Source organism: Artibeus jamaicensis, unplaced genomic scaffold (assembly GCF_021234435.1).
Source record: "Artibeus jamaicensis isolate MK-2021 breed Jamaican fruit bat unplaced genomic scaffold, CSHL_Jam_final scaffold_1019, whole genome shotgun sequence".
Lineage (NCBI taxonomy): Eukaryota > Metazoa > Chordata > Mammalia > Chiroptera > Phyllostomidae > Artibeus > Artibeus jamaicensis.
In genome coordinates, this window is record NW_026522025.1 from 11188562 (window position 1) to 11206100 (window position 17539).

Below are 17539 nucleotides of genomic sequence, written 5' to 3' on the forward strand. Positions count from 1 at the left end.
AATTGGAGCTTATATAGCATCTTAACGAAGACCAACAGATTTGTACACAATGGACCAAAGAAAGGGTGGTTAAGTTTTTATGGCTGGCAAACTGTGAGAAGGTAAATGTATAGGGGAAATTGATGGAAGATACGGATTGTTGTAGTAATGTTTATTCTGTACATTTCTCACAGTGCAATCTCTGAGCTGAAAAGTCTAGAGTCATCATCTCCGATGATTGAGGATCAGGGGTGGATGGAGAGCTTTGCTGAGTTGTGCTTTCTTAGTTATCATCAGCTCAAAATAATTCTTGTGCCAAAGTGGCATATTTCTGGGTCAAATATTCTGACTGCCTACAACAGTTACACTTACATGCTCAGATGGGCTTGGGTCTTTAGTTGCCCTTCTTTCATTACTGATGGACCCCTGTGACGATAATTCATTATCTTGTATTACATGCCCAATTCCCAATATTCTTCTATTTATAGGGTGCTCTCCAGAAGGAAGAGGACATCCATTTTGGGTTCAGATATAGCTATGTTTGTGGAGTGCAAATAGTACCCAACTACTTCAAACTTTTCTCTACCATCCACTTACTTCATTTTAGCTGAAGAGTGAAACCATCAAGGTTTATAGTTGTGGTAAAATATACATTACATAAAACTGACTGCTCGAAACATTTTAGGTGTATAGTTCCAGTTGAATTACATATACTTAAATTATTGTGCAGCCATTACCACCATCCACCTCCAGAGCTTCTTTTATTGCCCCAGATTGAAACTCAGTACCCACTCAACAAGACCTGCTCATTTTCCCCTTCCTTCATTCTCTGGGAACCAAACTTTTACCTTCTGTCTCCTCTAGGCACCTTATGTAAGTGGAATCATACAATATTAATACTTTTGTGCCTGGCTTATTTTGCTTAGTGTGCTGTCTTCAAGGTTCACCTGTCGAAGCCTATGTTAGAATTTCTCTCTTTTTAAGGCTGATTAATATTCCATTGTATTTCTGTACTGCATTCTGTTTACCCATTCATTGGTTGATGGACACCTGGGTTGTTTCTGTGTTTGGCTATTGCGAATAAGGCTGCTATGAGTGTTGGTGTATATACATTTGTTCAAATAACCAAATTTTGTGGGTGTATGCCAGAAGTGAAATTGCTGGGTCATTCGGTGATTCTCTGTTAAATTTTTGAGGAACCATCATACTGTTTACACAGCAGCTGAACCATTTTACGTTCCCACCAGCAATGCACAAGCTTTCCAATTTTTCCACATGCTCACCAACACATATTTTCTGGTTATTTTCTTTTAAAAAAATAGGTGTGAAGTGGTATCTCACTGTGGTTTTGATTTGCACTTTCCTACTTCTTAGTGATGTTGATCACATTTTCATGCCTTTGTTGGTTATCTTCAAATTGGCTTTGGAGAAATGCTGTTCAAGTCATTTGCCCATTTTAAAAAGATCTGATTTTTTTGCCAGGATTATTTACCTGAAAAAGATTATATATTCTTATTCTCTATTCAGAAAAAAACCTGAATTCATTTTTCTAAAGATCTAACCTCTCAGATTTAGGTATCTATTTTCTTATTCCTCTGTCACATAATTTTCATTAACATTTTAAAGAAATGTTCAGATGGTCCAAAATTACTATGAAATTTCTCCTTTTTAAGTACTCATTATTTACCTTCTTCTCCTTAGTTCCTTTTGTAAGAAATTATTGTTTATTTTATTCTAGGCACCTAAATAGTTGTAGCTCCTTTCTAGCCTCTGTTTAGCATTTAAGTTCAAGTCTATGTTCTATAGGCTTCATTAGGTATCTGATATACTTACAGATGTAGCTATATTTATAATCTGAAAAGTCTAGCAGTATTTGGTATATCAGTTTATGAGAAATTCTTCTCTTAGTACTGAAATTTGACCAATATAACTTATAAAATGGACTGTTGTGAAAGATATAATTTATACTTTTGTTTTAAACAGTCTGAATTTCCAACAGTAGAGAACAACATAGTGTTATTCACCTTAATTGAGTCAAGGCATATCCTCGTGGTGGCCTAATGTTGTCATTTAATTTTATGCCTATAAAAGTTTTTTAAAATATCATACTAAACTATATCAATAAAATGGTATGTTCTACAGGATTATAACTTTGGAAAACCATAAAAGACCTTCGTAAAATGAGGACAAGAGGAAAGTTTAGTAAATTATTGACTGCACTTATTTTTGGTTTTAGGTTTGGGTAACTGAGTGTTCACCATGCAGAGAAGAGTGCTAGGGAGGGTGTAGCAAAGGCTTAAAGCTGTGAAAATTCAACAGGTGTTTTGGGATCAGCTAGTTAAATGGTGATCCAGCATGAGCAGCTGGTAGCAATGCCAACCTCTGACCTTGCTTGACTAGATAGATCTTTTATTCCTCTACTTTGGTGAATCTTTATTCAAATCCACTTGCTAATGTCTAGAAAAACAAATTTGTTGTTAAAAAATCCAGTGTTTGGTAAAAACAGGTTTTACTGGCCTGTACACTTGCAGATATTGAGTTACCACTGTTTGTTGCTGCTCACTACGGTATAAACTGTTACTTGAGAAGGTCTGTTTTCAGGGCCAGTCTTCCACTGCCATTATTGTCTGTGTAAACAACACGACAGTGTTCCGCATTTTGTCATAAAGTACTAATGCATTTCTGGTTTTCTTCCTCTCAAGATGAAAGAAAGTTTTGGCATCGATTCCCTACAGTCCATATCCTCAACTGAAGGAAACAGTCAACAAGGCAGATATGACGATCTGGAAAACCTTAATTCATTAACCAAAAGCAGTCTGGAGTTAGGTTTGTGATTTTGTTTTTCCTCATAAACACAAATTACACTATTTTGCAATCTTTTAGCTTTATGTTTATATGCGGTAAATTTCACTGTCACATTTTCATTCATTACAGTGTTTCAGATTGAAATCTGTTTATTAACTAATCTCCTTCAAAATACCTGGGAGAATAAATTGCTCATATTTCCACTTAGAATTTTCAGGTCATGTTTTCTGAGAGGGCTGCATTTTCTCTGCCTCATTTTGCTTTTTATTATCAGTATGGATTAAAACTAAAACTAGTACCTTAGGCTGAATCCAAAATAGGTCTCTACTAATATATATTAAAATCTCTGATGCTATTAAGTGATACTGTTAGCTCATTGAATGGGGTTGTTAAATATTAATAAAGAGAGGCATATTTTAAACATTTATGAAACATTTTAATAGCCATATATTACAGTCAATTTTGGTGCATTAATAACTTAATTTCCATTAAAGAATCTTGAAAGTATCATGCCTCTCCCTACCTCCTCCCAATATTGATTCTTAAATAATTTTGAAAAATTGACTTTAAAGCATAACTTTTTTTCATTCGACACTGAAATATCTAATGTCATTATAATATTGGGATCCCTAGGTGCAACTGTTAAATTCTTCCTGAGCACTGGGATTTATAGAGCCATTGTTCAGGATTTATGCTGCCCTTCACCTCTTATGGCTCTGCTTATAGGAAACATCTTTTTCTGTGGGCAATTCTTGTGTTGTGTGGTAATGCATTGTAAGGGGAGAGAAAGAGCTATAGAAAATTATGTACCAGTTATATGAATTCAGCATTTTATTAAGTAAAATCCAAAGAAAAGGGTTCTTAATGGTAAAGACTGAAGGCACCTATAAGATGGTAACAGTTGTTGGTTCCCTGTGGGTCAACAGAATTAATGTTGAATATCTAAAATTAGATGAGTCTATCTAGTTTTTCATAATGCATAACTAAACGTGACTAAAAAGAAATGGGATTTTTTTCACCATAATTTACCCCATTTCTATAGTCCTTGGATAATTAAATACCTGGAGAAGGTTTATAGTACCAATGAATAAATAAAAGAATTAGTAAACCATATATGTGTGATTACCATTGATATTTTAAAACCATCTTGGTATCATTGTGGCCCAGAAAATTTTCAGTTGGTGGGTTGAATTATGCGTTGCAGAATGTTTAGCAGCTTCCCTGCCCCTTAACCCTACATGCCAGTGGTACCCCCACACCAGTGATGATCAAAATCACAATATGTTTAGATGTGCCAAATGTCCTTGGGAGGCAGAATTGCCCCTGCTTTGGACCTATTTATGCTTTATACCATCAGGATTGAAAGGCACAGGCAAGATAAATGGAGGGGGAATTTGTGAGGAGGGACAGTGGGGCTGGAAAGAATATAGGGAAAGACATACTCTCTTTATGGCAGGATCCAGGGCCCCCATGAGACCTGTTCTACGTATTATCTGGGTGACTCCCAAGTTAGTTCCACTGCCTTCTGCTGTCTATATGAGTTTCCTAGGGCTGTTGTAACAAATTGTCGCAAATTTAGTGTCTTAAAACAGTAGAAATGAATTCTCTTTGGGTTCTCAAGGCCAGAAGTCCTAAACCACAGTGTTGTGTGCCCTCCAAAGGCTCTGGGGAAGAATCTTTTCTTTGCTTGTTCAGCATCTGGTGGCTCCAGTGTGTTTTGGCTTATGGCTTCGTCACTCCACCTTTTGCCCCTGTCTTCTCTTGGCCTTCCCTTCTTCCCACCCATGTCTTCTCTTCTTCTGTCTCCTACAAGGGCATCTGTCATTGGGTTTAGGCCCATTTAGGTAGTTCAGGATGGTCTCATCTCAAGTAATTCCTCACAGCCTCGAAGACTAGCCCCCTACGCCTGTCAAATGAGGTCACATTCATAGGTCTGTGGCATGGACATATATTTTAGGGAGTTCACCATTCAACCCACTACACTGCCTTAGTCTAATATTTTGCAAGGCCCTGGAAATCATTTATTTTCAGACATCATAGCTTTAGCAATGAAGCTATCTGAGATCTGTCCTCACCAGAAAAACATTCATAACCACATGCGTTTGGAAAAGCGTTTGAGAGCCTCCACAATGCTATGTGGTGGGTGTGAGTGTTTGAATTAGTGCTAACTGTGGGTGGGCTAAGAAATTATTGATGCAGACTCAATACAGATTTCAGCAGCATACATATTGAGTTAATTCTACTCCAAATTTCATTTTGCTCTCGAGAGCCCTGCCCAGCATATGGCAGGCTGTTTCAGGCCCAGGGCCCTCAGTGTTAAGCAGTTAACCTGCTGGGCTACCCGCAGGCCTTCCGGCCTCTCCAAGCCTCTCCGCTTCCTCAACTGTGAAATGAAGGATTTGGGGGAAGTGTTCTCCGAAGCCTCTTTCACATCTGTAGCTCTTTGACCGCTTTGTTAGTAATGATTTAGATTTATCTGTGAACAATTAATTTTAAAATTATTTTGGAGAACCTACATGTATAGGGCTATTCTGGACTCTTTATTCATACTTTATCCGAAGTTACGTATCCTTCAAGAGCCTATACTCTTCATGGGCTGTGACGCTGAACCTACAAATTAGTATAATCAATAATGTAAAGCATACAAGATGAATTTTAAATCAGTAATACATTTAGTATTACGGGATTTCAGAGAGACAGTAGTTCTTTTTCCTAATCATTGGCTGCCCCTACTGGGAGTGTGTCTCTAGTGAATACCGCCTAAATTTTTGTCACTGCACCCAGTAGTCAGGCATACATACTCATTTGCACGCCACTTAGTCTTGTACTGTAGACTAAGCTTCTGGAGGGCAAGGCTTATCTCTGATTACGTTACCATAGTAGGTGCTCAAGAAATATTTGTTGAATGAGAAAGTGACATGCCACTCATATGTGGTTATTTATAAACATACCACCCCCCCTTTTTCCAGTTGCTAAGTTGTACAGAACCCTCTGTACTTGGATCTCTTCTCTACTTGGATTCCTATTGCCTTTATTTTGTTGACCATGTATTCTTTATTTTTAAAGATTTTATTTATTTATTTTTAGAGAGAGGGATAGAAACAGCAATGCATGGCTGCCTATTGCCTGCCCCTGACTGGGGACTTGGCCCGCAGCCCAGGCATGTGCCTTACTGGGAATCCAGCTGGCAACCCTTTGGTTCTTAGGCCCACACTCAATCCACTGAGCCACACCAGCCAGGGCTGTTGACCGTGTATTCTTGTACCCCACCACGTACAAGCCTTTTGAAAAATTTTTCTATTCCTCTCCTATAAGCTTTAGCTTCCATTTACCCAGAATGTTTTTTTAAGTTCCCTGTTTTTCTAACCTTTGTGCTTTTGTTACAGCCATTACCTGACAACTGTGCAGGCCCTAAAGGACTTAATTTGTTTTATGGGCTCCTGGGTACTGTGGGGCACTTGGTGAACAGCCCTGTAAAGTGCAACTGTGTCAAGCACTGTGAGAGATGAAAATATGTACCTAAGCACCACCAAGGGTCCATGGGGAGTACTGGGGCAAAGGGCAGGAGCATTCTTTGTGTGGAGCAGGTATTGCAGTTTTAAACAAACTGCAGCAACCTGTGAAACTCAATGCTATAATTTAACAGGCTGCTTTTACTAGCTTAGGTGGACGGGAAATAGCTCTGCAGATAGAGCTGTTTTTTCTGTTCTTAAGACTCTGGTTTTAGGCAATTGCTCCCAGAATCTCGATCTCACTCCTTGTCCCTCTCAGTGGGGAGAAGGCAGACATAGTGAGAGCTGAAACAGTGGGACAGTGATACAGGTATGACTGTTTTGCAGGAATGTGAGCCCCAGCAAATGTGATGGAGGGTGCATGGGGTTGGGAGAAAGGCAGCTGAGAACTTTCACACCACCTAAGCATTACACTCACGTCACTCCCTTGACAGATTCTCTGTTGTGTTATCAACTGATTAGATCTTGATTCCAGAGCTTCTAGGCAAGGTAAAAAGCAGAAGGAGTAGCAAGTTTCCTAGAAAGTTTATTCATTATCAAGAAATGGAAAGTTTAGGTGATGCTTATAGGAAAAAAATTAAAAGAGTATTTATATCTCTTGGTCAAAATCATTTCTCATTTTCTGATAAGGCAGATCTCCAAAATGTACTATAAATATCTGGACTTAAGGGAGGCATTTGATGATAATTCATCATATTTGTATAACATGATAAAGAAAGATTGGCTGGGAATTTACAATAGATTGGCTATCCTAGATACTACGGTGTATCATACCCAAGAGTGATTAACAAACTTATGCCCACATGGTGTAAGTCTCTAGGCCTGTGCCACAGGGCTCTGGGCACAGTTCTGCCTTATTCTTTTTTTCAGTAAATGAAAAAATGACAGAGACAATTTGTCAGGTAAATCTGTACGTTCTAGTTGGCAAAATCCCCTACACTATTCCTTAGATTAGTCCCTCCATTTATAAAATACATTTGCTAGTATCTTTTCTCTATAACACATTGTTTGAAGTGAGAATTAAACAAGATAACAAATGTAAGAGAATTCTGGAATTTATAACCAAAGCCCTTTTAAAAATGTGTTTTTACATGGTGATGTGTAATTCTGTGGAATTACTATTTTTTTAATCAGTGAAATGTTAGAATGCCTGTAATTGAGATAGCCTAGGCTAATAAAGGAAAATTTGTAGTAAGATTAGAGTACCATTATAAAGGGGATTTTCTGATAAAATGTTTATATTGCTAAAATGTCACCAACTTTTCGGGAGGCCACACTCAAAATTGTGACTGTCTTCTACTAAGCAATCCCATTCCCCTTCCTTGCTTCATTTTTCACCATAGTACTTGTCACCAACTGACACATGAAATATTTTACTTATTTCGTTTAATATAAATAAGTCTTCTACCTGGAAGGGGCTTGCCCATAGTTGATGCTTATAACTATTTGTTGAATGAATGAAGGATGAAGGAAAGCATCTTGTGTTCACTATCCTCTCGGTTTACTCTTTAGGCATGATAATTCCAAATGACGTCCAAGGTCCTGGCTTGCTTGCTGACCTTCCTGCTGCAGCTCAGAGAAGGCACCAAGAAGATCTGCCCTTATACCAACTCCCCAGGGCCCGAGTTATTTCCAAGACCTCGGCATACACAGGGATGTTGTCTTCTAGATACTCCACCGATGCATAGTATGATTTCATTTCCTTTTTGCTTTTTACATTATAGAATAGTTTTCTTAGCTTCCATAATAAAACAGGCATGATTATGGCAGAACACTCAGAAAATATAGAAAAATATTATGAATAAAATCCACTATATTAGACAATTACTATAAGAATTTCACATATATAAAATTGCACCATATATAAAATTTTGTGTTCTTGGAGTTGTGTGGAGAATGGATTAAATAGAGTATTTGCTTAGAAAATGAGAGGTTGCAAGTTTATTCTAACAACTCAAGCAAGAAGTACTTGAAGCCACATGAAATGGATTTAAGAGTTAGAGAATCTGTAGGAATTGGTGACTAATAACATGTTGGAAGTGAGAGGGAATAGTTGAGGGAATCAGCAGCTGTTGAGAGACCAGAGAAGGCATAGAGAACATTCAGTGAGGAAGATAGGGCTTGGGGTAGTTTCTTCACAGTTCAAAAAGATTCCACAGAGTGTGATAAGTAGTTTGGCTGGGAAGGCTTTGGGGGTGGAGGATGGGAACCAAAGCAATACGTGAAGGAGAAACTGGAGCTCGTGGCACTATGAGTACAGAAGAGTGAACAAAGGAGCCGAGGGTGTTGGCAAAGCATAACAGGGATGCTGAGCAATAGGGTAGGATTCATTGGCCCTAATGTTTTTACTAAAGTCTTACTCCAAGAATGGTTTGATGTCTTCTATTAATGCAAAATGATATTGTCTTTGCTCAGCAACCCGTGACCCTCTCCTAGAGTTGTAGATAGAAAATACATAAAGCATTGTTTATTGTGCTTCTGCACAGCTCACCTCTGAGTGGAAGGGAAAGATAGATGGGCCCCACCACTTGGAGAATCTGGTGGCTTTTCACTTGGCAGAACTGGACCAGCATGCAGGGGGTAGTGCTGACAGACCTGGTGTCCTGTCCAGCTCCCAGAAAAATACACAGTGTTGTTTCTTTCTTTTTTAAAAAGATTTTATTTATTTATTTTTAGAGAGGGAGAGAAACATCAATGTGTAATTGCTCCTCACGTGCCCCCGTACTGGGGACCTGGCCCACAACCCAGGCATGTGTCCTGACTGGGAATCAAACCAGCAACACTTTGGTTCTCAGGCTGATGCTCAGTCCATTGAGCCACACCAGCCAGGGCACAGTGCTGTTTCTTTAATAGAGATGCCTGAGAGTAGAAGTACTGGAAGGGTTAGGAATAGTTTTGTGACTTTCTGTGTGGTCAAATTACTTTTTAAATGAGACACCTTTGTCTTTTATGGTGCTTACTATTAATCATTGAAGCTGGCTGAAGAATTCAGACATGGGGCTGCTTCTCTAAAGCTATACAATTGTTAGCTATAGCATATAGTTATATACTACATATATAACTATATGTAGTTATATATATAACTATAACTATATATAACTAAACAAGTTTGTTATATATAGAAAAGATCTAAACAAGTTTCCAAGCCCAGCCCTCCTTCCTCACACAGAAAACAAAATGGAACATCAGTTGTATTTTACTCAATTCTCCCAGCTTCTGAGAAGGAAGACACACTTTACTCCTATCCCATTGCTTTTTCTCCTAAATTGAATATTTCAACAAGCCAGTTTTTTATGTTGGTGCAAGTATTTAGGGGCTCCAGCCTAACTTTGTCTTGGGAGATCAGTCTTGCATTTGAAAGTTGTATTTTGGGCTTGCTCTCATAAATTCAGGATATATTTAAATCTCAGCAGGTTCCAGAAGAATTCCTCTAAATCATATTCCCCCTTTTAATCTTTTAGAGAATGCCCCGTGGAGGTAGGGTCATAGGTGACTATTTATTGCCACTCAGAAGCCTTCCTGAGTGCATAGCTTCTTTGGAAGACCGTCTTTCCTATCATCAGGGTGTCATGAAGTAATCCAGCATATTTTAGAGTTGTTTCTTTGCATTAATTTTTATGTAGGACATTGCAGAGTTATTAACATGCACTGTGTTTTTCCATTAAGCTGACTTCTTAATGTTTGGAGGTAGGACAAATATTAAGAGGCCAGACGCACCTTAAAAGTGGGGTTCTTTACAAAGAGAACTGTGGGTGTGCAGGATATGATAACTCTGGAAGGAATCTGAGTAATTTTGTTTCTAGTATCCTCCTTTCTTCCTAAGGTCACTTGAGATCATGTCCTCAGAGCTCACCTGGCTTCAGTCTTTTTCTAACTCATCTTTGTCATCACCTGCTGCCTGAAGACATATGGGTGCCTATACAGGGGGCCATGAGCATTTCTCAGACTAATCGCAGATCTGCAGCCTAGATACATTGTGGGTGCTGTTCAGATTTTTCCTCTGTTATTTATAGCTACATGGCCCTGCGAAAGTTTACCTGAAGTCTGTATTCCTCACTTATAAAGTAGGTAGTTCTACGGATTAAATAAAAGTGAATATAAAGGGTTTCATATAGTGCCTTTAACATAGTAAATGTATAATGAAAGGTTGACAATAATGCTAGATGACAATGACAGACTCATGGGCATCGAGGTTTATCTAGGGCACAAGTCATTGTTGCTGAATGTTTTTTAAACACTCAAGGAGATTGTAGGGTTTTTCTCTGTTGCTTTTTATGACAAAATAAGATTGATTCATAGTAAGTAAAACAAAGTATCAGAAGGTGAAGCCTTGGGAGGATGAGGAACTTGAAATGAAAGACACTTTAAATTGACAAGAAACCATACTGTAGGTATAGTAGGATACAAATGAAAAGAAATACTTTCACATGTTAAATACTTTGTTATGAATGGGGAGGTAGAATAGGAGGCAGGGTGTCACAGTTGGAGAAAGGATTAAATGAGTTGTTATAGTCTGAGCCCCCAAAGTGGTGCCTGGCATTTAGTGCCTTCTAAATAAATGGTGGGCGTTTAATAGGTTTGCCTTCGAGATAAAGTGACAAAAATTATGTGTAAGTTCAGAACATTGTAGGAGGCTGAGGATATAAGGGAAAAGAAATGGGTGCATTTGAGGGGGGACTACTCCAGAATGTCTGAGTTGGGAGGAGAAAGGGGAGGTTTCAGCACAATTCTGTTGGAGCTGTTGTCCCCACAGCAGTGAAGGTGAATGTGAAGAATCAGGACAGGAGATACATAGAAATATTACACTAATGTCGCTGAGAATGTAATTAGCCCTTTGATTATTAATCCAGGCTCTACAGAAGGCCAAAAGAGACATAAAGTTGACCTAAAAAAACACTTACCCTTTATGGCTTGAGCCATAAAACACAATTTTACATATTGATAAAATGCACACATTTTAAAGGAACAGTTTTCTTAATTTTCACAAATGTGTAGAGTTATATTACTGACAGTCCAATCAAGATATCAAACATGTCCATCACCCCAGAAAGTGTCCCCAGCCCCTTGTCTGTGCCACGCCCCAGGCAAACACTAACATGACTTCTTACAGTGTAAATTATTTTTCCTGTTGTTCTAGAACTTATGTAGGTATGATCATACAGTGGGACTTTTTTGCGTCTAACTTCTTTTCATTCAGTACCATTTCTTTGTTGTTTTGAACTTGACCGTGAGGAGTGCCTAAGTCTTTACATATGCCAGTATCAAGCAATAATTTGCTTTGTACCCTCAATTTCAGTGTAATGTCTGTATAAGTAATCAAACTAGTTTGGAAAACACTAGTGCCCATTCTCCCTGGCTCCAAACGCTCAATATTCACTATGGGGTGTCATGCCAAATAGCCATACAAAATCTATATTAAAAGAGGCAAAAAAAAAACCTTAGTCGCAACCAGAACTCCTTCTGTTTACATCCTTTTGGAGTTCTGAGTCTACTTGACCCTCATGGCTTAGTATGTAAAAATTTTGTATGAAGAAAGGGTATATTGGAAAGGAAAGGTCACCTTGGCTATTTGGATTCATCTGACTTTGTATGATGTTAGAGATTTTATTCATAAAGGGATTGTATATCATGATCAGGTCTTACTATTAACACCCACCTGTTCACTAATGAGCTACTCCATCTTTCCTCCAAATCTGTAAAGAATGATAACTTTGGGCATTTATAAAAAGGTCAGAAATAAAAAAGTATTGTTTTTATTGGATAGTTAATTCCCTTGTGGGAAAACTAGTTTAATATAAGAGGTAACTTTCAGTTATTTTAAGATTTGAGACTTTAACTTGATCAAACTATTGACCATGTTTAATTACAGTACAAATTATAAAATTTGAGGTTAAAAATCCCTTGTTTATGAGAATTTACATTTTAATATGTGCAATAAAAGTACTTTCTCAGTTAAATTTTATTTGGGGTTAAAAGGTATATGCATTCATCAGTGTAAAGTGACTACATTAGTTTGTATAGTTTCTCATCTCCTGTGGCTGTATTTCCAAACCTAATGGCACTATCTTTTACAAGTTTTATCTCTAGTTAGGTATGAAATAATCTGATTAAAATGTATGCATACCATCTTCCTGGGAAAGAAAATATGCTTTTAAAAAGTCAATGATTCTCTTCTAAAAAATTAAATTTTTAAATACTTTATCTAAAATTTTCCGTATTTAATTCCTATAATGGTAGTATATTTGTACCATAATAAAAACATGTACCTGGGTTTTTCTTCCTTAATGCCTATCATGAACTGCTTTTGCTCACAATACTCCTGACACCAAACATGTGAGTTTTTCCTTCAGCCAACAACCAGTTCTCTTTGATGTAACTACTTGGAGTTGGTGCAGACTTCACAGCATAAAGGTTTAATATGGCCAAACCGCCCTAACTTCATATGCCAGTTTCCAACTGTACTTCTAATGAACCAGCTTTAAATTGGTTGTTCCTATGACCCCTTCCTCAGGTTTGTGAGAATGCCTCACAGAACTCAACAAAGCACTTTACTTGCAGTTATGGTTTATTATAAAGGATACAACTCAGGAGTAGCCAAATGGAAGAGAGGGATAGGACAAGATATCAGGGAGGTGTGGAGTGGCACCGAGCTTCCACGTCTTCTCAGGGCACGTCACCTTCTCAGCATCTTGATGTATTCTTCAGCCTGGAGGCTCTCTGAACCCAGTCATTTTGGGGTTTTTTTGCTGTTGTTGTTTTGGGGGTTGTTTGTTTTAAATGAAGATTCTACTACATGGGCACAATTGTTTACGTCATTGGCCATTGGTGCATGAGCTCAATCTCTTACCTTCCCCCCCCCCCCCGCCCCGTTCCCAGAGACGGAGCTAAACGGTCTAACTCTAATCACCTGTCTGTTTCTGTGGCAGCAGCACCCTTCCTGAAACTGTTTAGGGTCCTACCAAGAATCACCTTATTGACATGAACTCAGGTATAGGTATGGTTGAAAGGAGTCTGTTATTAAAAACAAAAGATGCTTCTATTACCCATATCACTCAGAAAATTCCAAGGGTTTTAGAAGCTGTATGTCAAAAACCAGGGCAAACACCAACTATTTATTTCTTATTATCATAACTGTCATAATTTGGGGTATAGGTAGAAAATAGAGGGGAGGAAGGTTTCAGTGTTGGTTTGGTTTTTAGTTTTCAATCTTTGATATTGATTTAAAATGGAATTCTAAAATATAGCAGAGAATGAAGATATTCTCTGCAGTAATTTTCATATTCCAAAAAGCAGGAAATAGTCTAAATGCCTCATATTTAGGATAGCAGGTAAATTAAATTATATCAATACCACAGACTATTGAAATGCTATTAAGTAAAAAATTATGAAGATTATGATAATATGTGGGGAGAATTTTGATACAAAAAGTGAGAAATTTGGGACTTCTGGCCAAGATGGAGGAGTAGGTAGAAACACTGTGGCTCCTCCCACAACCAAGTTCAAAGACAACAAAGTTTTAGTAACAAAAAGGCAACTAAAACACAGAAAATTGAACTGTGTGGAAGTCCAACAACAATGAACCATTCAGCTAGACCAGTAAGAGAGGCGGAGTCAGCGGCTGGCAGAGTGGGGTCTCACAAAAAAAGTGGCCAGACCAGACCCAGGCACGCAGGCAGCAGTTGGCAGAGCCCAGATGTGGGATGGCAACAGGCGGACCTAGTGAGGGGAAAGGCGTCGGGCTGACCCCAGTCACACATTTGTGTGCAGATAAACCAGGCAAAGGAACGAGCAGTGAGACAGACCACGCAGGCTAGGGCCCCAGCAACAGGAATTAAAGCCTAAAAGCACCAATTAGAAAAACTTTCAGCAGTCAAGGTGCCAGGAGAGGCTCCCAGGCTCACAGAGTTTTTGTTGGAGAGACCCACAGGGTCCTGGAGGGGGCACTGGCCCACACACCTGGGAGTCGGCACGGGGGGGGGGGGGGGCTGGTTTGCTTGCGGGAAGCAGCAGAAGGGACTGAAATCCAAGAGAGCAGAACAAACACCCTCTCTGACCCTGCCCCCACATACAACATCACAACCCAGCAACCTGGGTCGCCCCGCCCTGGCTCCACCCCTCATACCTAACAGGCACAAACAGAGCAAAACCTGATGGCTCGAGAAGTACAGCTCAAAGCCCCAGAGCCAATACTTCTAAGCAACCAAGAGATAGCCAACCTATCAGATGCACAGTTCAAAGCACTGGTGATCAGGATGCTCATAGAACTGGTTGATTTTAGTCACAAATTAGAGGAACAAATGAAAGCTTAACTAATTGAAATGAAGGGAAATGCACAGGAAACCAATAGTAATGGAAAGGAAACTGGGACTCAAATCAAGGGAGTGGACCAGAAGGAAGAAAAAAATGACCAAACAGAAAAGGATGAAGAAACAAGAATTCAAAAAAATGAGGAGAGGCTTAGGAATTTCCAGGACATCTTTAAACATTCCAACATCCAAATTATAGGGGTACCAGAAGGGGAAGAAGAACAACAACAAGTGGAAAATTTATTTGAACAAATAATAAAGGAGAACTTCCCCAATCTGGCAAAGGAAATAGACTTCCAGGAAATCCAGGAAGCTCAAAGAGTCCCAAAGAAGTTGGACCCAAGAAGGAGCACACCAAGACACATCATAATTACATTAGCCAAGATTAAAATGAGGGAGAGAATCCTGGAAGCAGCAAGAGATAAGGGGACAGTCACCTACAAAGGAGTTCCCACTAGACTGTCAGCTGATTTCTCAAAAGAGACCTTACAGGCAAGAAGGGGCTGGAAAGAAGTATTCCAAGTCATGAAATCCAAAGACCTACATCCAAGATTGCTCTATCCAGCAAAGCTTTCACTTAGAATGGAAGGGCAGATAAAGCACTTCTCAGATAAGGTCAAGTTGAAAGAGTTCATCATCGCCAAGCCCTTATTATATGAAATGTTAAAGGGACTTATCTAAGAAAAAAAGATAAAAAATATGAACTGTGAAAGGACAGCCAACTCACAGTTATTAACAACCACACTTAAAATAAAAGCAGACTAAGAGGACAGCTAGATTAGGAGTGGAACCATAAAAATGAAGATCACATGGAGGATTAGCAACAGGTGAGTGGGAGGAGGAGAAGGGGGGAGAAGGTACAGAGAATAAGTAGCATAGACGGTAGGTAGAAAAGAGACAGGTGGGAGGGCAAGAATAGAATGGGAAATATAGAATCTAAAGAACTTGAGACATGTGGACATAAACCATAAAAAGGGGTAGTGGTGGGGGAGGGGTGTGCAGGGTACAGGGGAGTGGGGGGGGAAATAGGACAACTGTAATGGCATAATCAATAAAATATATTTAAAAAGAAAAAAGTGAGAACTGCAAAGGATATAAATATTGGTTGAACTTCAATTAATGCCAGTTTTATCTAATTTAATCATTGTTATTATTATATAGATAATCAAAATATGAAAGTTCCTGTGATGATTACAACTGTCCAATTAATAATAATGTGCTCTGGCGGGTGTAGCTCAATGGACTGAGCATGAGCCTGTGAACCAAAGGTTTGCTGGTTTGATTCCCAGTCAGGGCACATGCCTGGGTTGCGGGCCAAGTCTCCAGTCAGTGGCATGTGAGGGGCAACCACACAATGATATTTCTCTCCCTCTCTTTCTCCCTCCCTTCCCTTCTCTCTAAAAAAATAAATAAATAAAATCTTTAAAAAAAATAATAATGTGATATGGCGAAGTGAACACCTCACTTAAGTTGGTGGAATTGTGGGAGCATTGCTTAGGGATTGCATTTCAAGGCTCATTAACTGCAACCCTACACTTAGCATTGGCTTATCCAAACAGGGCCTTACTTTCTTTTTATGTATAAAGTCCTGAAGAAAGTGATCTGTTGGAGTCTGGAACAAGTTTCTCCTTCCTTTTCTGCTGTCCTTATGACTTCTCTCTGTTTCTTCATGTTCTAAGACAGATGCTTTACTACCAATAAGGGGAAGGGCACAGAGCAAAAGGCTCCTGCCAGCTGATTCTCCCTCCATTTAAGGACTTTTCCTGGAAATCTCATCTGGGGACTTTTGCTTCTGTGTCACTAATCAGAACTATGGCACACAGTTACCATTAGCTGAAAGGAAGTCCAGCAAAGTATTTTTTCAAGCTGGGTGTAGTGCCACCTGGAATAAAGGAGTTGTGTTCGTGAGGGAGAATGGGAGAGAAGACATTGGATAAGTAACCAGCAAATATCTGCCAAACTTTTTTTGCTTGAATGCTATGATGCTTTTAATCATAAAAAATAGATTGGCCAAGGCAAGAAGGCCATCTGGTAGTGGGTGAAATGTTAATGATACTTAACAATCCCAATTTCTTAACTGATTTTTGGAATGTCTAGAATCTTCTCAGCTTTCTCCTTTACACTCAGCCTTAAGCCATTATATTTTAGAAAGTCGGTAGAGCAGCAAGTAGATGGTATTTTGCTACTTTTTACAGAATTACTTGAAAATCAGAGAATAATGTCACATCGAAACTTAGTGTGGAAAGAAAGGTTTGGATGCTGTGAAGAGGTTGTGTGTAGAATGAGCCTTCTCTGAGCTTCAGTTCCTCATGTGGGAAATGAAATAATATGACCTGCTGGGCCTACCTCACAGGGTTTTTGTGAAATGAGAGTGGTAGTGCCCACAGTTTTGCACAGAGGAAGACGATTTACAATAGCAGATATATTATTTCTGACTTGGTGGTCCCAAGTCACACACTTCATGGCATAGGTCACACTGGAGCTTAGCATTCCTGACAAGATATGGCTGATAAGATATAGCATTCCAGATGAGATATGGCTGTGTCTGTACCCTACTACAGCACTACTCAGATAATCACTCTGTAATTCAGCGTTTTGTTACCTGATTAAGCAGTTCCATACAAACATAAGTTGGTGGGCAAAAGTATGGTAATGATAGATGGGAAGATCAAATTAGATAACATAAGTAAATCTCTCTGTATGAGGAATAGTGCTGTATAACTATATAAAATATTCATGGATACAAGTGGTGAAAATTATTTATAGTGACTGAAAAATCTAGCAAGAGGGATCATGTTTACTGACTGTTTAGCCATATGTGTTGTTTATATTTGCCTGTTCTTAGGTGGTCAATCAACATGAAGTTTTAAGGAATATATTTGATAATATTTTATATATTGATAGAAAAACAAATATGAAGTTATACAAAGCAAGCAT

At 38.8% G+C, this 17539-nt stretch overlaps 1 protein-coding gene across 3 annotated transcripts in view; it reads left to right on the forward strand.

Moving 5' to 3' along the window:
* Positions 1–17539, forward strand: part of PATJ (PATJ crumbs cell polarity complex component) — a 321583-nt gene that overhangs the window by 99461 nt on the left and 204583 nt on the right. For all 3 annotated transcript variants that reach the window (XM_037136218.2, XM_037136219.2, XM_037136220.2), the window contains exons 21-22: positions 2682–2805; positions 7809–7983. In XM_037136218.2, the coding sequence (XP_036992113.2) occupies positions 2682–2805; positions 7809–7983 (299 nt within the window). The remainder of the gene's footprint in view (positions 1–2681; positions 2806–7808; positions 7984–17539) is intronic.